The following is a 25089-nucleotide window of genomic DNA, read 5'->3' on the forward strand; positions in this document are numbered from 1 at the left end:
TTCCCACTGGCATTTGGCTGAGTGAGCCCAGGACGGGGCTGGCAGCCCGTGGATGCTGGGCTGGCTGCTCTGGGCTCCCCTGGCATGGTTTGTGTTCCCAGAAAACAACCCCAGCAGCTTGGTTTGGCCACCCTGCAGCACTCAGGCCATGCCTGTGCCTGTGCTTCTGGAGGGGTTTTGCACTTGAGTGCCCCAAATCACTTCAGGTTCTGCTTTGTGCTTCCCAGCCCACAGGAGGCCTGGAATAATAACTGTGATGTGCTGCCTTATTGCTTAAATGCCCTCATGAATATACTCCAGTCTGATCTACTGTTCAAACAAATTCAATAAGGCAGAGCAGGATTTAAAGATATTTTAAATAAATTAACTTCTGCATGGATGTTTATTAAGTTTTATGAAGCCACTTACTAAAACATAACATTTTTTTCTGAAAGGTGCCTGAAATTTTCCCCTCGTGAACTATGGAAATTGCTTTTATAATTGAAATGAGAAATAAGGGCCAAGCTGAAAGCATTCTTCATGGCTCGAGGCACAGTCCTCGTGCCTTTCTAAAGAAAAAAAAGAATTATTTGGCTCTCTACATCTTCTGTTTTCCTTCACATCTGCGGGACAGGACGTGGTGCAGGATTGCGTGACACCGGGCGGGAGGGAGGCTTGGGAAGCTCAGTTTCCCAGGATTTGGCTTTTTCAAGGAGTCAGCCCTGAGCTAGACAAGTCATGAGCAATGTTTTTCACTCCAGCTTGAACACGGGCTGGATTTCTGCACAAACCATGGAGGCTCCACTGGGAGCGCCGTGCCCAGCACAGAAATCTCCTGCAGCCTGGAAACAAGGATGCTGCCACGTGCTGTGGATTTCCACTGCTGGAGACATGAGCTGTGAGCTGAAAATACACCTTTGAGCAGAGCAGGGCTGAATACCAAATCAAAGGATCCATAAAATAAATGATTTTCATTCTTTAGTGCTTGATGCTATAGGGACAATAGAGGCTCCTGCTCTTCTCATCTGGAAGCAGCACCAAAAAACCTTTGGGGACCATTTGAGCTGTTTTTAGAAGATAGATTTTCCAGGCATGGATGATTCCAAATATTTAAATTTTATTCTCTTGCTGCTTTCCAAGCCACCTTCCCTTCTATCAGAAATCAAAACAAAAGGCTTGAGTGGTTAAAAACTATGAAGATTTTATGGCTCAGCTCAGCTATTGCACAACAGAACATTAACCAGGAGCTGCAGGGAGGATGAAGGTGACTGATTTTTGCTCATTTAATGTAAGGACACCTTACTATTGTGGGTAATACCCAAGCATTCTGTCCCTAGAAAATTACATTTGTGTTAGAAAAATAAATGCCAGGGATGATCATACTAAAGATGAGAGGATAGGAGGAGAAATCTCACTGTTAAAAGACAATAAACCTGCTTCTTTTTCATCATTCTTTGGGGTGAGGCTGACTCCTTTGCTGTGCCCCTACAGCTCCCAGTGCCATAAAGCCCCAACCTGCTCAGTTTTCTGGGCAAAGCTGCTGCAGAACTGTGGCCAAGGTACAACATCTGTGACATCTGCCCTGGCACAGGGAAGAGCAAGCAGGGAGGACAGGCAGGGCAGGAGCCCAGACCCCTGCAGTGCCCCTGGGGCTCAGCACTTGGAGCTGCTCAGTCTGGGAGCTCAGCTCTCCTTCCCTTCAGGCTCCTGCACTCCACGTGCTCCAAGTCCTGGGTGCTCTCAATTGCTCTGCCCAGCACAGATCTGGTACTTTTAACAGATCCCAGGAAGGATTTTCAGGGCAAACATCACCGATGGGAGTGTCCTTCAAACCTAACTAGCCCCCCTGTTTGTCTGCTGAGCTGAAGTCAGGAGCAGCAGCTGATGTTTGGAGGAAGTTTGTGCTGCAGAGTGCAGGGACTGAGCACTCAGGGACCTTCTGCAGAGGAGCTGCAAGTCCCAGTTCAAGGCAAATGGGATTCCACCAGTTTAGACCCCAGCCAGGGTGCCTGATAACCAGGCTGTGTGATAAAGGCACACCTGCCACTCCAAGCAAAAGCAGCCCAAGCCTTAAATTTAGATATTTATTTCTTAGGATCAATAAATGACAAAATAAAATACCATACAGTACAAAGGCTATATCAGGAATTAACCATTTCAGTACACTTTGATCAGTAAATACAGTATCAATAATAGCATGTTACACTGAAAGAGTGTTTCCCATTGCCATACAGGAGGTTTCCACACCCTCTTCTTTCCCTTTGTCACAGAAAATATCACAAAATAGACACTGACACACTTTTAACATTCATTTTTTCCCCATTGAGCAACAGGCCACAAAAAATAAAGCACATCAACATTTTGTATCTCAGAATAAAATAAAAATAAAAAGGTGCACTTCAAAAATATTTGCCATAAATACAATATGTGCAGGACTATCAGGTGGCACAGCTGGGGAAGGACTCTGGATCACAAAGCCAGGACACAGCATCATGAAATTTTGGATCAGCAATTTCTACTTTTGTACTAAGCAAATCCAGACTGAGAGCAGGAGGAGTGGTTGAGCTGTGATGTGAAGAACCAGACAGAGCTCCAGCAGACACAGCTTTGGTTAAAGCCACCAAAGAACACAGCCAGGAGGATGCTGGGCTGGCACAGCACCCTGTGGAGGTGTTTGCTGTCCCTGCCCAGGGCTGCAGCCATGCAGCTGCACAGGTGATGGGTCCAAACCTGCAGCAGGAGCTGTCTGCAGCAGCTGCACACCCAGGGCTGCCTCACTGACTGCTGCAAATGCAAAGATCCTGCTATTGCTGTGTTCCAGCACCTGCCCTGCCAACCCTCCTCGCTGATTTCCCATTGAGTTTTCTTCTGAAACCTCGCTGAAGTGAGGTCTCATGCACCTTACAAAAAAAGACAAGCTCAGCAGAGCATTCCTGGGCTGGGCCTGTGGTGAGACAGTCCTGTCTGGGGGAAATTTCTGAATAGCAAAATTACTTTATAAACCTGATTTCACACTCTGCTAAACTGATGGCTCTGGCAAGGGCACTCTGAAGAGAAACAAAGCCTCAAAATAAGACCTTTGAAGAGGTCACTTGATAGACTCTCTTCAGAATGGAATTTCTCAGAATCCATCTGGCAGCACTTCACATCTGCGGGTTCCACAGATTTTATTCTTTTTTTAGTCAAAACAAACAGTTCCAAACACAGGGAATTTGCATAGATGAGCAGAGCCCCAGCACTCACTTCTGCTTCAGTGAAGAATGCCAAAGCAGGGACACAATGGATGGGAGTTTTTGTTCCATCTAATGGCAAAAGCCATCCACATCAGATTAAATTAAAAAACGTTGTTGGGTTAGCAGTTCAATCATTGTTAAGAGGCATCTAAAGAACCTTTTCTCTGGTAAATATGGGGCAGTTTGTACCTTTCTCTTCTCTACTGTATCAGCTTTCCTTTACAAGGCCAGGTTGGATGGGGCTTGGAGCAACCAGGTCTAGGGAAAAGTGTCCCTGCCCACAGCAGGGGTTTGGAACTGGATGGTCTTTAAGGTCCCTTCCAACCCAAACTGTCCAGTGATTCTCTGGAAATCATGAAACCATGGGGGCTTGAAGTCAGCTATCCTCACTTCTTTGAGCTCAAGCCACATCTCTAAGCTGAATACAGCAAAATTAGGTGAGGAGGGAAGAGAGGATGAAAGCAGCTGTAACTTACACTGCTCAGCTCAAGGCTGTCAGATTTGGCCAGTGGAAGAGGTAGCTTTGAGCTGCAATCTCAGATTAAGGCCATGGACTCAGATCTGCTTTCCTGTTAAACTGCAAGAACAGAGCTGTAGAAGTCAGCAAACCACTTGGATGAATCCCCCAAATTCCCCCTGCTCCTCAGCACTCAAGTGGCCCAACAAACACTGTGGAAAGAGTTGATGATAAGTTCACTTTTTCTCCAGCTTTTTCTCACTGTCATGTCAAACCAAAAATAAACCTGTCAGTTTCTCTGAGCTGTGATCAAATATTCGGTAAGCTGCCTGTGTATCTCAGTAGTGAAAGTCTAAATCAAGAATCTTATGTGAAAGAACAATTTTTGTACAGTGTTTTCTATGATAATCAAGCACATTTCAGCAGGTTGGTGTTGAACAAGTGTAGTAATAATGTTTAATATTTCAAATGAGCAAATGAGACATGCAGGGTGTTAATGAAAGTCAAAGAAATGCAGTTACAGCTTCCCTGGGAGGTTTCAGAAAGCTCCTCCTAAATACAGCTGCTGGCTGAATTTAGAGGTGAAGTAAAACCATTTGGGTCATCCAGAAACATTTGAAGTGTCTTGCCTGGAAGGCCAATGTTAAATGTGTGACATCAAGACTCCTCTTTCTCTCAAGGCAGGTTTTTCCCCTCTCCTGTTCATGGTACCTGGATTTTGCCATGAGGCAGGATGAGCAGGTCTTCTTCTTCCAACCTGCCCAAGCCATTTCACACACACCATACACACAAAATACTTGCTTTTCCCCACAGATTTCCTTCTGAAGAGATCAGTCTCCCTTATTCCTCTTTGTTTCAATTTATTTATTTGTCTGCCACTACCTGTTTTCTTTGTCGAAGAGGAGTCAACAGTCCATGAGCAACAAAAGTGCTTGGTCAAATATAATCTCTGCCTCCTGCTTGGTACAACCAGGGCAAGAAATCACGAGAAGGCATGACAGAACAGAGCTTGCAGTTTGGCTGAGTCAGAAGGAACTGAAGCCCCACTGACTTTCATTTTGAGCCCTTTCTTTTGCAGGGTTTCTGTACTAGGCATTAAAATCACCTCCCATCCCTCCATCAGCAGGTGTGGCTGATGGGCTGCTGGGTGGCCAGCTGGGTACAGGTTCTAAATGCCCCAAAAGTAGTCACCCATCACCAACAACTCACAGCAAATGCCCCCAGATGGGTGTTTCCTCTTTGTGCTGAGCCCAACAGTGAGTTGGACTCAATGATTCTTGTGAGTCCCTTCCAACTTGACCTGTTCTGTGATTCTGTGATGCAACACCTGTAGCAGGAGATGTCACCAGTGGTTCTGGTCTCCACCACTGTGTGACCCTCACTTGGGCCAGACTGTGGCTCCAGCTGGGGACCCCAGCTGCTCATTAGCTGAGGGGTGACATGGGATGGGCAAAGCCCAGAAAGCCAAACTGAGACAGCTCTTCTACTTTGTCACCTTTCAGAGGCAAGTCCTGCTCTCCTGGTGGCATGTGGCGTGAAAGGGGACACCAGGTCACCACCAGCAAAGGCAGCACAGGGTGAATGGTCAGCTCCAGGTTCGTGCAGGTCACCATCTGGGGAAAAAGCCCTTTAGCTTGTCCCAGAGCCCTGTTATTTCTGCACTAAACACTCTGGAGCAATTTGTTGTATCATATAAGGGGCCATCAGAGGTGAAACCATATGGGGGAAAAGCTCATGCTACCTCTCCTTACCTCCCCTCTTAAATTTCAAAGAGAATTTTCAGGTCTTGTTTCTGTTCCTCTGGCTTGTTAAAAGAAAATGGGTTTAGAGTGAAGACTCCCCAGTTTAGACTTTCTTATGCTCTGCATTTGAACTATGTGAGTACTGGGGGTGCAGATAGGTGTGCCAACAGTTCTGGTAGCAAAAAGTAATACAAGAAAAGGTAGAACAAGAGGACCTGCTGCCTACAACTGCTATACATGAGGCATCAGCCTTGTGGAAATAGCAAGAAAACAAGTAAAACTGGAATTAGAATGGGAAAAATCTGAAGGTGCCAAAGAATTGGGGCAGATTGCTCTTATCTCAGCAGCCTGGAGCCCTCATGAGCTCAGAGTTTTCTCATCTCTTAGTGCAGGCCAGCAAACTGTTCTCCCTGGTAAAAAATAGGATTTGGCTGTATGGCAAAAGGAATATTTTCCATTTCTGTTCATTTTCAGCGCTCCATCTGGGCACAGCCTCTGCATTCTTGACTTTGCCAGAGACTCTGCTGCTCTTGGTGCAGTGGTACCAAAGCCAGGCACTGTGTATGCCCTAAAGCCAAAGGTGACCCCACTCCCCAGGCCACAGCCACCCCAGCCTAGGTAAGGCATCAGCTGTTCTTATTTAATTTCAAGGAGCCAGAGTGGCTCTCTTGAGCACCTCAGTTGTGTTCCTCACAATGGATATATTTCTAAAATAACCACCTGGCTCCCTGAGTTTTCACTCCTCGTTCATTGAACATCCCACATATAGCATATCCATTCTCCAAGAACATCCCTTTTTGTTCTAAGCTTCTTTCTCCTCATCAAACTCTCTGCTTGGTGCCACCAGGAGACATGATCTCAAACCCTTGGACGTGGACACGGCATCTCTGCACTGAGAAAAGGATGAGATGCAGAACAGTTTTGCCTAAGTTGAACACATTTTGGCTTCCCAGTTAGCACCACATCTGGATTTATGCCAGACTGAAGTTACAATACATGTAGACATTACTCACAAGAGGCAAGGCCAATGCTTGAAAATAACCTCAAAGTTACTGGCAGAACAAAGCCTATTTTTTCCAACAAAAATGACTTTGCTAAACACATTTGTGTTACGTGAATTTGGAGACCATGCATGAAAGTCACAGAGGCCTCTCTCAAGTTTTGACTCCACGATGAATTGCGTTCCTCCTCCTCCTCCTTTGGCTTCAGTACGTGGTTTCCCTTGTGACCTGGCTGGAAAATGTGTGGTTGCTGGAGATGCTGTTGGATTTCCTGGTGAAGGCCAGTCGTTTCTTCTTCTTCCTCCATGGCAGGCACAGGATGGTGAGTGTGGAGAGGAAGATCTGGCGGAAGTTTGCCGACACCAGGTTGTAGAGGATGGGGTTGATTGCTGAGCTGACGTAGAAGAGGACATTTGTCAGCATGTAGAAGTAGTGGTAGAAGTTGTAAAGGAAACTGGAAGAACAGATAAAGGACAAAAATCTGAGTGTGAAGAACTCAAAGTCACAAAGGTGAGAAAAACACGAGCTGCTCTCCAGCTAACCTTTCTAGGCTGCAAACATGAGCTGACCAGTGGTGCCTGGCCACCACAACCCATCTACATCTCCAACTGGAACTGGTCAAACACGGATCAGATGCCTCTGTGAAGATACTGCCCCACTCACCAGCAGTTAGAGACTTATTTATGCCCTGGATCCAGACAAGATATTTACCTCATGCCTTCTTTTTTCTTTGGATGTAGTCATTCTGGAACCTGAGAAGCCAGATGGAAATTTGCTTCTGTGTCATACATACACATTAGCCTGACTTTTTTGGCTGCAGTTCTGATCTACAGAGGTTGCAGAAGAGCCAGACTCCAGGAACAGATGCAGCTCTCTCCTCCCTCTGGCAATGAGAGCAGCATCAGCTCATTCAATGTGTCCCTGGGTTGGGATTTGTCCATAATGTGGGACAGCATTTCCTTTTCTGGGGGCAAACTGATGATAGCATGCTCCTGAAACACATCCTAACCACCACAATTTAATGTTTTCTACAAGAACTGGTTGAAAATGTTTTATTATCTTTTATGCTTTTGGATATATCTTTCCTTGGGCCAACTGAGAACAACAGCCCTGAGCTGGTAAAGCATTTATAAACACCACGGGTCTCATTTTCAGGAAGATGTTCCTCAGAATCATTTATCTTGGGGAAAATTGAAGACCTTTTTTCTTGTCTGAGCAGTGTCTAACAAAAGATAAATAGAAGAGTGCTGGACTATGTTGCCCATCCCTCCACACCCCTTCAGCACTGCCAAGGACTGCATGGCCCATCCAGTTATTACAAGCAGAGTTTCTCTGTGTAGTTGTGAAGAATTAATACTGGAAACATTTCTCTTCTTCAGGGGCAAGGCACATGTGTTTATAAATGAACATACCAAGCTGCTGCAAACTCTTGGTTAGCCACCAGACTGATAGTTCACTATCATTTTGTAAATTCAGTGTTTTCCTAAAATTACTCATGGTTTTAAAAAGAAGAAAAAAAAATATTACATGGATACAGCCACAATGCATAAATTCCCACTAACTGCAGAAAGACTTCTCTATCCCCCTTGCTCAAAGCAAATGCAGTCATCACATAATTGAACAGTGCCTTAAGTGCTTTTCATACAGGAAAGCAAAGGAGAAACAAGAGTTTGTCCCAGTGTGTGCCTAGAGCTCTGTTTTCATGACTGAAGATAGATTTTGGATTTTACTGTGGCTGGATCCATAGTCCCATTCAGTAGACTGCTATATCCTAATTTAATATATTTTGAGTCTGGAATTGATAGAATTTTAGTTTTTTATTGCTGTTCTGCTTTTTGGTATAGTAGATTTTTCTTTCCTTCCCCTTGAAAGGAACAGCCCTGGTCTCAGGGAGAGCAGGGATGTAACACCACGGAGAAGACACAAGAGAGCATCCCTTGGCATCTCAGGCTTCCTCAGTGTGTGTCCCCAGACAGCGTTAGCTCTTAATGACATATTTAAAAATAATAATTAGTTTGGTGTCTGCTTTGCTGAAGAGCCTGGCCTGGTGCCTCAGAAAGGAGCAGGGGGTGCCTCTGCACATCTGTGAGCAGCGCACGTGTGTCTGTGTAATTATCCCGGAATTCTCTGACAATCTGGGCATTTCCTAATCAGCAGCAACTGCTGGCATTTCATTTTGATCTGCTCCCAGTAAATAACCTGGCCCAGACCCAGTAATAGCACAGCTATTCCCCCACCTGTGTCATCCCCCTGTCAGAGAGGAAATGTGGCTTCGTGGAGCTAAATTGTGTGCTGACAGGAGCTGCTGCATCTTCGGGCTGGGATCAATATCTCTGGCACAGAGACTGAAATCCACTCTGGATGTACCAACCCCCCTGTCCAAATGTCACTTCATCAAGGGCTGCCAGACTGATGTCTGTGGTTGCAGCCCTCAGGAGGAGAGGGAGGAGGAGAGGGAGGAGGAGGAGGGGCTGATGATGCCTTTTGGTTCAAAATAATGCTTCCTGAGGGATTTAGGTAAAACAAAAACTCTTAATTTTCCTGGCAAACACTGATACATCCAAAATAAAAAACAAACCAAAGCAGCAATTAGGTTTTGAGACTTGAACGCCCCACTGGAGAACACCTTTGTTCCCAGATCCCCACCTCCACCTCCACACCTGGGGTGCCCTGGCATCCCCAGCCCAGCCTGAGCCCCCAGCCTGTCCTGGCACAGGTGCCCGTGTCCCCACGTTGTGACTCACTCTGTCCAGTGGCTGGAGGGGACATAGCAGAACATGAGGCGCCGGATGTGGTAAGGGAGCCAGCAGACCACGAAGGCAATCACCACAGCACCTGCAAGGCAGGAAAAAAGCCTTAACTTCGTGAGCAACTCTCCATCAGGCTGAAGAAGGGACCTGTCTGCTTGGGTTTAATTGCTGCAACCGTTCTCCTGCAGCCCCACTTGTTGTTGTATTGCTGTAGTGCAAAGAATTAATAACCCTGAGGGACAAGCAGCCTGCAAATGTCTGTAAAACAAGCAGAACAGAAGTAACACAGAACAGCACCAAGCACTGGGGCAGGGAGATGAGGAGCAGCAGGAGGTAAGATGAAGCACTGGCCATGGCTAGTTCCTGGCTCAAAGAAAACTCTGTTTGCATCTGTGTTTCACGCCCTTGTGGCACTGGGTATTTTGTCCATGTATTCACAGAGACAGCTGGAGTATGTTTTCCATCCAGGTAGAAAGGGAGCCAGGGCCACTCTAATCCCATTAGTTTGTTCCATGGAGCCACTGGCCACGGGCCCCACAGTGCTGAGCACCATTAAACTGCTCTTTCTAGTGGCAGGGCTCATCCTTTTGTTCCATATTTGTGCCATACCTGAGATTACAACGTGTTTGGCTCTGGACTTTGTCATAATAAAAATGATCAATTAAAGGGTAAGCAGAGAAAGACACTGCTGCTTTTTTCCTTTCCAGATTCTGAGGGATGTCAGACAATGGAAAATAAAATGCAACAACTCTGAGGCATAAAAGTGCTGTTGATAGAGTGCATTTGTCAGTCTGGATTAAAAAGTAGATCTAGCAGGCAATCAAGAGAAAGATTTGTTTCCTTTTGTAATATACGTTTTAACTTCTGTGTGGAACAGCAGGATTCTAGCAGAATCCTAGCAGGAAATAAAGAAATCTCAGTTAAAACATAACACAATAAAAGGCAAGAAGAAAATAAAGACTAAATAAAATAATTAAGTTAATTTTTGGTCCCAAATTTGCTCTACAGACAACAAGGGACGCATCACTCTTGTCCTTTATGTGACCTGTAAGGGGCTGGGAAGCAGCAAAGCTCTGCTCCAGAGTGAGGTACCACAAGTGCAATGTGGATTTGGCACGTGGAGCCAAAGGCTGGGGGATTTTCTGCCCTGGGATTGAAAATATTTATGTGGATATGTCCCAAACCCAGACACTGTCATCTCTCAGGGACCATGTTGTAGCTCAGGGAGATGTGTTTCCATTGGATAGTGCAGACCAGGAGGAATAAATCTAGCTGTGGCTGCATCTCCCCATCTCTGATGCTTAGCTAGGAGGCACAGGAGAGCAGAAATTAGAAAATCCCTGGTGTCCAGCTCCCTGCTCACACCCTACTCCAACGCCATGAGCTCCCTCTCATTAAACACACAGCTAACAGTGGAGAAGGTTCTATTCCATGATGCATGACAGCATCTTCCAGGAATGCTGCAAAAGACATTTATCCAATAAAGATTTAAACAACTGAAGGGAGATGTTTTGGAAAGAAGGCTAGAGGGTCTGTTTTTATTCTCTTGTCCAAGTGAATTCATTTTTTCAAACTGTTTTTTGGCTGCTCTCTGGCCACAGTGATCACAGATGTAACTCATCACCAGACAGCCTGCAGCCCTTCAGATGCCATCAAGTGAATTAATTTGACCTGTGTCTGATCCTTCCCTGAAGAGCTTTGATGGGACTTTGGCAGGAGAGCCCCTGCATGGCATGTGGCACAGGAGAGGTGGGGACATCCCCTGGGGGCTCGGTGGGAGCGTGGCTGCCTGCCTTGCTCCTTCACATTTCTGAGCACCCACATCCAGAAATCCATTTCTCTGCTGGATGGGCTTTTGGTTTGCCCTGGATGGAGCAGTCCCCCCGTGATTCTCCAGGAGATCCCTCCCAGGGGCTGCAGGAGAAGCAAAACTCTCCAGCCTCTCCTCCTGCATCCATCAGCCTCGGGCCAACGGAGCGAGCCAACATCACAGCTCCAGCCCATCTGCTCTCCCAGCGCCTGCACAGGATTAGCTGCATTTTCAGGCTGCAGAAGCAGCTTCCCAAATGGCTCCAAACACAGGTTCATTCAGGCACATCTTCATTTTTGCAGGAACCTCCACACGCTGGCACTTCTGAGCTGCTCACCCCTGTGTGCAGCTCTTTAGGAACGGCAGGATCCAGATTCTTTCGACAGCCAATTATAAGAATCTCACACATCTGCTTGTTAAATTTACCAACACGTTAAATGAAAGTGGTTTTCTCCTGGTAAATGATCTCTGCTTCTGCTGCTTAGGCAATGCTGTGCCAAATAATATGGATCTATAGTAACAAAAACACATATTGAGAGAAGTATCTGCTTAACATCAGCAATTAAGTAATCTGTGATAATTCTGTAATATCACATGCAATCACTCTGCAATTAAATCTCTATTAAACATGTGAAGTGCACTGGAGACACTTCTGGTCTGATTTGGAAGTCCCAGCTGGGTGACACACTGTGCAGTTCTGTGCTGCACAGATTAGGAGATCCCGACCCAAATTTGTCACCCTTAATCCGTATGTTTTCATTTTATCATACAAGGGATCAAGCAGATTTAGGGCGGCAATCCTGCCCTCATGGGTCCTTTCCCCTGGGAGGAATATGAAACATGAGACTGTGTTAACTTTCACCTAATACAGAATGAAAATTCCCTTTTCTCCCAGATACCTGGCTCCTTTTCCTGCTGTTTTGCTCTGCCTGTCAAAAACGTTGATCTGTAAAACAAATCCTGGGCAAAACCGTCTGCCAAAATGATATTTTATTGTTGTTATGAGCTCCTAGGATATGTTCTTCATCATCAAAACTTGACACATGGGCTCTTTTGGTGGAGCAAGAAGGAGCAGCTCAGCCTGCTGGAGCTGAGCACTGCAGGGGAAGGGTTTGACTCAATATGTGATGGTGTCACTGTCCAGGATGGTCTTTGTGAGGTTGGAGACATCCTGCCTTTCTTTTTTGAACTAAAAATAAACCAGACACATCCCTCACTTCTAATTAATTCAATAAGGTTCTAATAGGAGCAGAACTGCTCCGTGAGCTTCTGATATTTCCCATAATTGAGCAAATGAGGTGCCAAACCTCAAGGCTGGGGAGTGGATGTGGGAGCCCAGCAAGATGACCCCAGTGTGCCAGGGGTGGCAGGGAATGATCCTCCCACCAAAGTATGCCCTCATTTCCCTTCTAAACCAAACTCCCAATTTAAATGTGCATTAAACCATGAATTATTACATCCTGTGTTTTTCTATTTTGTCTTATAATGGCTCTTTTCTCTGCCTGTTTGAACTGCATGCCAAGGAAGAAGGGGAGAGGAAGGAGGAGTGGCAGAGGACGAGCCCTGGTTTGTTTTTCCTTCAGGAAGTCCTGCAGAGAGAACCATCAATTCTGACTGACATCTTGTTCATTGTGAGGAAATTTAAACTGTGCCAGTCTCTACCCTCAGACTAAAGTGGACACGGCAGCAATCCTGGAGGTTAAATTCTGTTAGATCACACTGGGTGTTTTATTTTGCCTTGTGTGTATCCTGGGCTGAGGCTGGGACCTGCCCAGGAGCTCCTCTGGGTTAGCACGTGCACAGGGCAGGGCACCATGACAAGGAGCCCATGCCATGGTTTGGCTGAGCTCAGGAGAGGGCTCAGGAGGGGTTTCCAGCCCCCATGCCTTGGTGGGGCCATGTGAGGCTGGGAGTGACTCAGAGCCCTGGACAGCGATGGGTGAGGAGCCACAGCCGTGACTCACCCGGGAACGGTGCGCACAGAGCTGGGCTGGGCTGGTGCTCTCCTCCTCCTCCTCGCTTCATCTCCTGCAGCTCCTCTGGGATGCTGAGTCACAGCCCTGCAGCCCCGGGGCGGCCCTCGGCGAGGGTATCCCTCTGTCCTGTCCTCCTTTCTCCGGGAGAGGCAGAAAAGGGATGCTGCTCCTTCAACACCCCTGCTGCTGCTACGGCCTCCAGAGAGGCTCGGATCCATCTTCCCTTGATAGTTTTGTCCAGACTATTTCAGCCAATTTATTTCTTTTTCTCAGCATTGCAAGGGGATCTGAGCCACATACAGATGTGGAGCAGCAGAGTGGAATTCCTGAGCAAAGGCAGGAGCTGTTTGGGGAGGTATTGGTCCCCCTGAACAAGAGCTCTCAGCTTTTTCTGTGTTTCAGACTCATCCCCAACGCTGCCCAAGGCGTGCACACCCACCAGCTGGTACTAATGAGGTGTACAAAAGGTTATCAGGCTTGTCAGGGTGGTTTTTGGAGAAACAATCCTTGTATATCCCAGTCTCCTGGGTTTTATATGTTTATTTAGTTGATGCCATTACAGGAGAAGCTCTCCCAAAATGCTCTTTGATCTGGGAGCTGGTGAAAGCTGGGCTGATGCAGGCACAGCTGGCACTGCCTTGTTAAACCTCGAGGTGCTGTTTATATTAACATGATGTTCTACCTGACAGGCTCTTGGCAATATTTATATCAGCAGGCCCCAAAGTAGGGATTGCAGGAGCCCAGTAAAATTAAAACTACTTATGCTGGTATTTGGGTCATAAGGCTGTGGAATAAAGGATTTCCATAAAAGTCAGTAACAATCAGCAGGGTTTGGGGACCACCAGCATGAACCAGGAATACTCAGAAGAGCAAAGAAGAAACTGGGAGTAACAGTGAGCTTGAGTAGTCCTCAGCTCCTTTAAACACCACTGAAAACAGAACATTTGCTGGGTATAATCCCCTGATTCTCCTGAATGTATGACCAAAAAAAAATCCTAAATTCTTCTTTATTAGTGAAAGTGAGACAGCACAGTGAATGGAAAAACCTTTTGGCATTCAATATCAACATATTTCACCCAGACTATATTCTCCAGTCCTGATTTTTAATGGCTTCAGAAGACAGATTTGAAAATAGATGTGAATTCTTGCCCCAGCTCACACCAGTGGTTAAATCATCCCCTGGCACCAGTTCCATGCATAAGGAGCAAGGCAGAAAATACAGATTAAAGCTGGCCCAAGAACAGCACAGCAAGCACAGCACTGCTGTCCCAGTGCATACTGGGGTCTCTTCCCAAGTTCCCTTCTAAGGTAATCATTCTTTTGGAAATTACAGAAGAGGTTGCTTGATTCCATTTAAACTTCATTCATGCCATTTCCCCTAGGGATGTCTGGAAGAGAATGAAGAAGAAAGGAAGAGAATTTCCCCTTTGAAAGGTAGAGAAGGGATCCCATTTTATCCTCGCCACGTTCAAGTCTTTTTCTATTTGGTGAGATCAGGTGTAAGCTGAACTGGCTTCCTCTGCAGCCCTTTCTTCTTTCCCCTCCAGTTTTGAGTTTCACATATCCTTTGTTCCTCCCAGAACAGTTTCTGCTCATCAAAGGGACCCTGGAGCTTTTTTCACTGCGTGCTTCTACACTGACTAAAGCCCTGGCCAGACTTCATGTTCAAATCACATTAGTTAACTTTTTAAACACTCACATTGTCACGGCTTAACACCCGGGAAATCTGCTTTTAGGGCATGGCCAGTGCTGGAGTTTTCTGCAGAGATGCAGCCACAAGAACCTGCAATTCCTGCAGGAATGCTGTGCAGGCCCAGCAAAGGGACACAGCCTGGGAGAGGGGAAAAAAGAGAATCCCTGCCCAAGAGGTGCAGCCACCCCTGTTCTTGCTCCTTGGAGGGTGTTTATAGAGCACTCTGATGCTGCTCGTTTTATCTCACTTGGCAGGCTGCAAAATAAACCTACAACTACAAACATCTCTGGGAAATATATACAACAGTTAAATAGGTAATTTATCCTCCCAAATTTCAGTGTGACACTTCAGCTGTTAAAATCAGCTTCCACTCAAGCTTAATGCCACAGGGGTTTTGCTGAACTCCACTTGGAGTTGCTCAGACTTTTTATTAGAGATACAAACTGCCATGAATTTTGTTCCTTTCTTGAAAAGAAATGATTTATGAACAAATAAATCTGCTTTCCTTAGAATATAGGAATTATGAAATACAACTGTTTAAGGCATTTTAGACTGGTGCTCTTCTGTGTATTGTGCTGCAAAGTATGAGCTATTCCTGTCTGTAGGCTGGTTAAACTAAATCTCATGGCAATATTCTCCTCCTGAAATGAATAACTCAGACTAGGAGCATTGGTGAGGAGAAATGAATGGACTCTTCAAAGTATCTGTTAAGAAAGGGAATTATTAATGCACAAATTAATGAAATACATGGATATATCATTAATTCTTGGCCTTTGTCTTGTATTATTTGACGAAATGCAGAGGCTGCAAAATAATAATTTAAAAATTCACAGACGTTTAGTTAAAAATGCATCTTGACTTCATCTGCTAAAGAAGCATTTTACTGAAGCATCACCCAGCCACCTGTGGGAGACTGAAGGATATTCTTTTAATTGGCTAAACCTTTAAGTGCTTTATAATTGCTTTCAGTAAGCAGCTTCAGTGACACACAGCAAACGCTACCTGGAACTGATTACATTTTAATAGGCTTAGCCAAAATCCCCTTGCAAAGCCTCCCCTTGATGTCCATCAATTTGTCTCAGTGTCGTTATCAGAGCTCAGTTGTGCCATTCAGTAACTCCTGCCTTCCTTCCACCCACCTGGGAATGATCTGGAGGAGAAGGGGCTGCAGCAGGGGTGTTGGTGGGGGTGTCAGTCCATGCCACAAAACTGCCCCTTTCCAGAAGACATTTTGGCTGAACAGAGCTTTCATCCTGAGCCAAGCTCAAATGCACCCTGATTTCTGAGCAGCAGAGAGAATTGGGGTTGTTCAGCCTGGAGAAGAGAAGGCTGCAGGAAGAACTTGCTGCAGCCCTCCAGTGCCTGAAGGAGCTCCAAGCAGGCTGGAGAGGGACTGGGGACAAGATCTGGAGTTACAGTACAGGGGAATGGCTTTAAAGTGAAAGAAGGAAGGGATATCAAGACTGGATATCAAGAAGAAATTCTTCCATGTGAGGATGCTGAGGCTCTGGCACAGGGTGCCCAGAGAAGCTGTGGTGTCCCATCCCTGACAGTGTCCAAGGCCAGGCTGGACAGGGCTTGGAGCAGCCTGGGACAGTGGAAAGTGTCCCTGCCCATGACAGGGGTGGAATGAGATGAGCTTTAAGGTCCCTTCCAACCCAAACCATTCCATGATTCTATGATTGTTCTGGGGTGTGTGTGCATGTGAGTATTTAAGGATTGTTTAGAATTTTATCAAGTAATTGGCATATCAGGCTGTGCAATCAGAAAACCTTCATACTTCTGTGAAGCATCACACAGCTTTGGGAGCCTCAGCACTCCAGGGCTCCAACATGGCCAAGAAAGAGCAACACAAACTGGAGGTGGTTTAATGGAAGGAATTGGATGGGTGAAGGAGGGTGTGGAATCTCTTGGTGGAAGGTATTTTTAACAGCAGAACTGGTTGCTCTGATATCCTCAGTAAAAAAGCTGGGAAGCTGCAAAGTGCCTGGAGCCCTCTGGATTTGAATCCTCACACCTGGTGAACTCTGAGGGAATTACAATCAGGAATCTCGTGCTTCCTGATTTAATGAGTTGGCTCCCAGACAGCAGGCCTGACACATTCCCTGATCCTGATCACCCTCATTATTTTGTACATGTACAGTCAGACAGAGCCAAGAAAATACACAAATGCTACCAGAAGGGAGGAAAACACTGTCGTGGATGTTTTGAATGAGGCTGTTAGCCTGGCCACTTTTAGCTCTTATTTCAATGTAAACAAATACTTAATCTCAGTACATTTGGAGCAAGGAAGTTTTTTGCTGCTCTGATTTTATCCAACAGCTCTGCACAAACACAAAAAATTGTTTTCTAAGCACAACTTTTACAAGCTCTGCAACATTTCACCCTTGGACTTAAATCAGCCTTCTCTGTACCTCGGGCCAAAGTTCACTTTTGGAAATGGAAAATACTTTCACCCCCACGAAGCTCTGATACTCTGCCAGCAGTTTTATAAGGGGGGACAAGTGCCATTTTTCTTTTCCCACCCTCTTCCACAAATGAGCCCAGACTCTGTTCATGATTTTGGCTGTTGTGGATGCCAGGATAAGTAATGTGAATCCTTGTGTATTCTTTGCTACTTCTCAGACAGCTCAGAGACTTGGTTTATTAAAATGCAAATCATGAGGAACAGGTGACAAAAGTGTGAATCAAACACCCCTGTAATAAAAAAACCCCAGTTTTTTGTATCTGAAAAACTGAAATGCACAGGATTTCACTCCCATTTGCTAGATAAAGAGAGCATTTCTGCACGGTGGAGTGAATCACAGACAAAAGTGAGGGAGGATTTTTTTATTTGCTGGATCTTCCTCAGCACAGAAATGCAACAAACAGCTGCCCTCTCCTTGCCTTCCCAGCAGGGAGAGGAGCTCAGTCCTGCTGCTGGGGTGGCCCTGAGGAGATGCCTGGAATATCTGGGTATCCCTGCATGGGGGAGCCACATGGTGCCACATCTGAACCACTTTTGAACCACCTCAGGCTCCAGACTGAAACCCTCACTTTTGCCAAATATTCTCAGCTTTTGCAGTACACATCAAACCCAAAATTTGCCTGGAGAAGAAAAAGAGGAAGCAGAAGAAGATGAAAAAGAAAATTATGCTTATTGTTCAGAAAGTGAAGGGTTGTTTTTCAGTGCCTCAGAGGAGATGTGGACCTGTGGGTGAGGGGTGCACTTCCTCCAGTGCTGAGGAATGCCAGATGTAAATTTAGGTTTCTCTGCTATTATTCATGAAGAGCTCTCTCTTCTTGATGATCAAAGAGGATACAGTACTGAAAGGAGAGAGAGGGAGGTGTGTGAGGTGGTGTAGCAGGAGTGAGAAAAGGCAGCTTCTCACTTCGTGGCAGCAGGCAGAAGTGTTAACAACCAGAAAAGGATAGCAAGGAGCAGAGTCCTGGTAGGCTCTGTGGGGAAGCAAGGCTCCCTCCTCACCCACCCCTGGTAACAGTTCACTGGGCTGCAGAGACACTAAACAAACACAGTCCAACAAGGTAATTGTGGGGAATTCAATGTCCCCTGTGTTTTTCTTTCCTATTTCTCAGTAGGCATTTCCCGGTTGGAAGCTGGGATGCACACGTGGCTCACCTATGGCACGGGCAAGGAGTGCTGCATGGGATGCATTCCTTGTGAAAAACAGCTGGAAAAATGTCATGGAGGCTCCTGGTGCCTTCTCTGGGGATTTCTCTCATTGGAAACCTGATCTGAGCCAAAGCACTTCAAACACCAAGATGCCCCATCCCTGGAAGTGTCCAAGGCCAGGTTGGATGGGGCTTGGAGCAGCCTGGGATAGTGGAAGATGTTTGTGCCCGGGGCAAGGCTTTGGGACTAGGTGAACTTTAAGGTCCCTGCCAACCCAAACCCTTCTGAAAACACCAGAACATCAGAAAGCTTTCTGCTAACAAATTTTCCCTATCTCATGTTTAAAACCCCTATAGGCACCCTTTGTTAGCTATTTTGGGTACTATTTTTGAGCAGCTTTTCCTTTATCCTTTCTAAGGTTCAGCTACCAGATTCTTTGGTCTTTCCCTCAGCTTATTTAATCAAGACATGCACTACTCTGCAGTACAGCTCAATTCCTGAGTGCAGGATCTTTTTTTTAAGCTCTGAACCAGAGCTCCGCAGAAAAAAGGGAAGTAATGAAACAACACAAGCAAGGCTTAAATTGCTGTCAACTAAATCATTAAAATGCTGGGTTGGCTTTGCTTTTCCAGAGTGAGCAGGTCTGCTCGTTAGCTTTGCAAACCAACAAGCAGAGACAAAAGGAGAGGGCGTTTTGGGCGAAAGTGTTTTCCAGTTTCCACCTGTTACCCTTCAAGTCATTTATTCAGGCGCGGAGGGAAGGCGATACTCACGCAGGACCCTGACGCCGTGTTTCAGGGCTTGCACTCTGCTGGGCTCCATGGACATGCTGAGCATGGTCTGCTGCCCACCAATGGTGCACACCTGGTTCTCCTGGGCCGCCTGCTTGAACATCACCAGCAGCTGGTTGGCGATGATGGTGTTGAGCACGGAAATGACGACCATGGGGAAGACGAAGGAGATGAAGGTGTTGACCTGCAGGGGAGAGATGGGGCACAGTCAGGGATAGGAGCAGAGGAGCAGGAGGTTGGGGTTTTATTTCTCAAAGTAACAGGGGAAGAGCCTGCAGCGGAAAGATTTCCCTCCTCTTACTCAGCTGGTTTTGAAGGATTGTTGTACAGAGGGAGAACTCAAACGCTGCTGACGCAGGTTCATTCATGTCGGCCAACACCCAAAAAAGGCAAAATCATTCATAACTAATGACGTTCTTTTCCCCTTTTCAGTGCAGCTCATTGCCAGAAATGTCTCGACTGAAACATGCCATTGATCTTTTCATCTCACAACCAGCAGGATGCTGCTTAGCTCTCACCATGCATAGCGTGACTTCTAAATAACAGTGTGTTATTGTCTTTTTCCTCCATTATGAGCCCTCCTTGGGATCTTTTTAACTATCTTTTTTGTCTTGTGTTCTTTCCTTGCGGATTTAATGACAGCGTTTTGTTACCTCATAACAATGTTAAATAAACCTCGTGCCTTAAAGGATTAAAATTGATCGGAATAAACAAGTGGAAATCGTAATGTTTTTAGTACAAATTATTTGATTACTACAGTTTTGATAAAATTAAATGGAGGATCAAATTAAGCAGTGATTGAATCAAGTAGAAGTCACAGTTCATGTTAAATGGAAGGCTTTGGGGCTGTTTAGAAAGCTCAGTGGAACTGAGCTTGGTAAAGGACAGCTCAGAGAAACAGAGGCACGTGTAGGGTTTGCCTGCACATCTGCCATGGTGGGATGGGGAACTGCTCTGCTGAGCCCAAGAGCTCATCCTCTCTGCTGGATGGCACAGGAGGAGACTCAGCACATCACTCAGCTGGGTGTGGAACAAATGAAAAGCCCTTCAAGATTTTAGAATTTCAAAATATTGACAAGAATTAAACCCTGCCGCAAATCGCTGTGAAAGCAATTGCATTAGAAGTGATAAAATGACAAAAAGATGAAACTCTGAAACTCAAGAGGGAATTTGCTCAGTGGGAGGGCTCCAAGGCAGGCTGACTTCTTCCCCAGACAGGGGCTTATCTTTCACCTCAGTGATGCAGGACACAGAACAGCCCTGCACTCCAAGCCAATGCCAGGTCCCTCTGCAGGTTGCAAAACCTCATCTAGAAAGAGGTGCTGCATCTGCTGGGATGGAGATATCCCCTCTCCACCCACCCACCCCTGCTGGACCATCACCACGGACAGGGTTCTCTGTACTCCCTGTGTCTGGTGCAGCTTTGTGGGCTCTGTGCCCTGGTGGGATTCAGAAATGCTGGAGGTGAATGGGAATCACCCAACCACACCCCCAGGATGCTGCAGGACATCTGTAAGAGAAATGAGCAGCACACAAGCACATGAGAGCAGAGGCACATCAGAAACACTCCCTTTGTCCATAGATCTGAAGCAGAAACTCCTCTCTTGGTGAATGAAGACAGGCTCTGTGGTTGTGGCCCAGGTTTTCTTTGGATAGTTCAAGTCTCTGTACAACTTTGTGCTCCAGAGCTCAACGTGCCAAGCAAAAGCATCAGCTGGGTTTTGTCTCTCTTCTACATGGTGAGAACATCCTCTCCTGTTTGTGCTGGTAATAATAACAGAGCTCCTCAGGGGCTGAGTGGATTCCTAGATACACCCCACCACTACAAGCTGCTAATGGCCTCTTTTATTAAGTATAAAGCAGTTTTCTAGGCTTCTAAAAGAACTCACAGCCTCCTGTACATAAAGAAGAGTTATCTTTTGGAGCTGCCTCCACAGGCTAAGACAGATCATTAAGCAGTAAGGACCAACTATTTAACCCTTGCAATGCAGACAGGCTGAGCTGGAGCACATGGGGGAAAATATTGCCTAGATTTACCACATCAGACTAAGACATGAACCCTGCAACTCCTCACTCCAATTTCTGGGCTTTAGCTGCAGAATGCCCTTCCTCTTCCCCACTGCTGAACAACGTCTGCACATCAGCAAAATGCACCACTTAACTCTGGGAATGTTTCACTCTGTCACCTGTGATTCAGGATTTATTGGTTTTCATTCTAAAATTTTGCCCTAGCTGTAAATCGTACTTGCTTGATATAATTTTGCAGAACTCTAAAAGTCTTTTCCAAGCTGTTTTGAAAGCTTTGATTCATTCCATAGTTGCACTGTGAAGTCTTTTAAAGAGCTTATGAAATTGGCTAGAATAGCATTGACTTTCCCTTTTAGGAATTGTTATGGTTAAAGTGGGAATATTGCATAGTTTCCATAAAAGGCTAGATTTAAAGATTTTTTCCCTGCCTTGATTTGTAGCAAAACTCTCATATATTAAAAAAAAAAAATCAATATTTTCCCCAGTAGCAGAATGTTTTAATTTGTTGAAAGAATTATGAATAATTTGAAAACACAGAGTCCCAAAGTACATAAGGTTTAGAAAAGCCAATTTTCCTAAGAAAACTCTTTATATTCCCAGCTTTTCTGTTGAGCTGCTTGCTGGGAGCCCAGCACACTGTGCACATCAGTGCAGCAACACTTCATTTTCAGGTGACTTTGCACGCTGCTGGAGCTGGTGCCTCCAACAACTTCTCAAAGTCAGTGGAAAATTTCCCATTTGCTCAGGAGGAGGTGGTCTGGGATCCCAGGATTACATACACAAAAGTTCAGGAGCAGGAAGATTGTGGAGGTGTTTAATGGGATTTTCTACAGTGTCTCCAACATCAGCGGGCTAAAGTGGCTACAGCTCTCAGTGAACACCCATGGGAGCCCTTGGAGCTTTACAGATATTCACAGACTACTCTGGCCCTGGGAAGGAGGGTTTAGAGAGTGTGCAGGCTCATTTTTGACCTGAAAGTCTGAGATTTATGTTGGCTCACCATGGAAAGCACAGTCTGTGTGATGCTGGATCTACACTAATCCTGTGTTCTGTTATTTGGGTGCACAAGCACGGGGGTCTGCCCTCATCTCTGCTCCCACCAAGCGTGGTTCAGTCTGATTCTCCTCTCCTTCAAAACTGATGTGATTGCACCAAAGTGAGCCCACCAGAGCCCAGCACCACAATGGGCAGAGTGAGCTCAGTGCAGGAGCCCAAAGCTGTGCAGGGACAGGCTCAGCCCTTGCTGCTCTCTAGGCTAAAAACCCACACAAACACAACACCAGCAACCCCAGGACTGAGTGCTAAATCCTCATTAAAAAAATAAATCCAATATTGCAATGTTTGCCAGTGGACAGAATGGAACACATGGAACACTGACCCAGTTCCATGCTGCTGTCCCAGCTGGAATCAGTGAAACCCCAAATGCTGCTCAAGCACCAGGCTGGCAGCATCTGTAGGATGGGATTAGTCCTCAGGACCAAATCATGTTTTGTCTGGTACAGAACAAACCTTCCCTTCCAGCACTGCCTGAGCAGTGACACCAGAGACCCAAGTCACTCCTCTCTGGCTGTGCTGAGCAGGACAATGACAGCACAGGTGTCACCTCTGCTGGAACCCTGAACCCCCAGAGGCACAGCTGAGGTATCTCATCACCTGATGGATGCCAGGATGAGGCAGAGACACCTCTGTGACTCCCCAGTCCTCAGAGGTACCACACCTTCATTGTCCCCAGCGTGGTGACAATGACCTTCCCAGCTCCATCAAGGCCAGCAGCCCTTGGGGTCCTGCCCTGCCTCAGCACTGAGCCTTCCTGGCTCTCTGATGATAATCTTCATCCCACTCATCTCTTGGCTATCTCCTGCCAAAGGTGATTTTAATATGAAATAGGAATTATTGCCGTTGTGCAGGGCTTTGCAAGACATGGGATGGAGCAAAGCTAAGGATGGGGCCTCATATGCTCATGAGAAAATACATGGAAATTTGTGGGATTTAAATCTAACTTCTAGAAGTGAAAATGATGCAGTTATCAGCCTCACAGTTAGCTCAATAAAAATCAAGCTTTGTGTGAGACACAGAATTCAGCCTTGTGAGTTTTGCTTCTTCCTTCCAAACAAGTGTGAGAGAGACACGGGGGAAGGGACAGCAAAACCAAGGGACAGGAAAGCAGAACCCAGTTCTGAAGTTTGTGACTCTTTCTAAATCTTTTACATGGAAAACTGCTCCCCGGGCTCTGCTGAGCTTCCTGCTGACGTGGTTCACTTTGGCCAAGTCGTGCCTCAAATTATCTGACTGTGTGGTTTCCCTGGGTTACCAGCAGCAGCAGCCATCAGCTCCCTCGCAGCTGTGATGGAGAAGATGAGCACAGAACTCCACAAGGAACTCCCCAGAGGGCTCCAACAAAGTCTGTAAATCAGAGGGTTTGCAAAGATTTATTCTTTTTTGCTCCAGGGTGACTGTTGGAGGAACACAGGCTCAAAGGTCACTTTGGAAAAAGATGGGGTGTGGATCCCTACTACAAGCCAAGATCTTTTTTTTTGTTAGATACATCTGAAGGAAAAGAGGGTAACATTATGAGTATTACACCTGTTTATGGGTCATCTTTTTTCCCAGCAAAACTCCATCACCTGAGCCATTCAGTGCACTGAATGTTCCCATGGTCCATCAGCACAAGATTTTGGACAGGCACGAAAAAAATGAGTGAAGTGTTGGAGAATTGGTTAAAAGCAAACACATTAGGCTAAAGCCTCTTCTGCAGTAGCAAAATCAACACTGTAAGTGTTTATGATAAGAAGAGCCAAGAATCAGAACTACTCACAACATTTTAATTGAAAGAGTTTTGATGAGAAAATGGAAAATGTTCCAATACTGAGAAAAATAAAAGATTTTTGAACACAGGTCTTGTGTTTTCCCTCATGCCTTTTTCCCAGCTAAGTAAATAAAATCCCCCAAAGCCAGTGGAGCATGAAATGCTGGTCACAGCAGCAGCAGAGTGTGGTGCATCCCATGGAGCAGCAGCTGGGGTGCTCTGCCAGCAGGAGCAAGGCCCCTGGAGTGGACAAGGGGGCCAGCTGAGATTAAGGGATAATTTTAACCCAGGCTATGACAGGGATTTTGTGTCAGAGATCAGAGATGTTTCCTTGTAGCCTGATAAATGAGGTGACAGCACAGTCAGATCCTTGGTCCCTGTCAGCTCAGCCTCTCCAGGGACACAGCCCCCTCCAGCAGTGAGCTGGGATGCCCAGAGTGATTTTTTCCCTTTCTTTCCAGGGCTGTGGGAAGGACAGTTAAAATGGAGAGAAGTGTGGATGATGGTGAGATGGGAAAACCTCACTTGTACCCACTAAGGTTCTGTCACAGCTCGTTTCCCTGTGCACACCTTGGGAGTGCTGAGAGATGGCTGCAGCCTCCCTGTTTTCTGCTGGGGAGGATTCTCAGTGCAGAGACTCCTGGGAAATGGGTGAGAAACCCCAAAGGAGCTGAAAACTGACTCAGGAGGAGATGTGTCCTTGCTGGTTTCCTGGAAGTGACGAGGGAGAGGACTGAGGATACGGAACATCATTTGATTTGTGGTTTTGTGCAGATCTGTTCAACCACAGAGCCACATTTTAACAATCTACCACATTCTGGTTCACCTCATTTCCAATGGAAATGGAAAGTAAATTATCCTCCCCCTGACTGTGGAGGCAGTATTGTTAGCATATGTCAATCAGGGAAGTACATACTGCTACAACAACATTTGGCTGCCAAAAAATCTTATTTGACTAAATGTACTTTACAAAATTACTGGTTATCTCACTCAGTAGCCAGAATTAGCATTTTTTTAACCAGCCAGTGGATAATTTCAGCCGTTAATAAGCACAGTACTGCATTCCAGGATACAGCAATCTGTGCAAGACAAAGCAGGGAAGGGGAAGGTACATCGTGTTGGGATGCCAAAGGGAGCATTTGGCAGTGGCACTCGTGTTTGATGCTCACAGGATGAGTCTGATGAAAAAATCCATCCACAGGTTTTTTTC

At 46.0% G+C, this 25089-nt stretch overlaps 1 protein-coding gene across 1 annotated transcript in view; it reads right to left on the reverse strand.

Moving 5' to 3' along the window:
* Nucleotides 1–2049: 2049 nt before the first annotated feature.
* NTSR1 (neurotensin receptor 1) overlaps nucleotides 2050–25089 on the reverse strand; it is a 54699-nt gene continuing 31659 nt past the window's right edge. The window contains exons 2-4 of the mRNA XM_064391147.1: nucleotides 19028–19229; nucleotides 9157–9247; nucleotides 2050–6866 (exon numbers count right to left, since the gene is read on the reverse strand). Coding sequence (XP_064247217.1) covers nucleotides 6617–6866; nucleotides 9157–9247; nucleotides 19028–19229 — 543 coding nt within the window. The 3' untranslated portion in view covers nucleotides 2050–6616. The remainder of the gene's footprint in view (nucleotides 6867–9156; nucleotides 9248–19027; nucleotides 19230–25089) is intronic.

The sequence above is a fragment of the Passer domesticus genome, chromosome 16, assembly GCF_036417665.1.
Source record: "Passer domesticus isolate bPasDom1 chromosome 16, bPasDom1.hap1, whole genome shotgun sequence".
Taxonomy (NCBI): Eukaryota; Metazoa; Chordata; class Aves; order Passeriformes; family Passeridae; genus Passer; species Passer domesticus.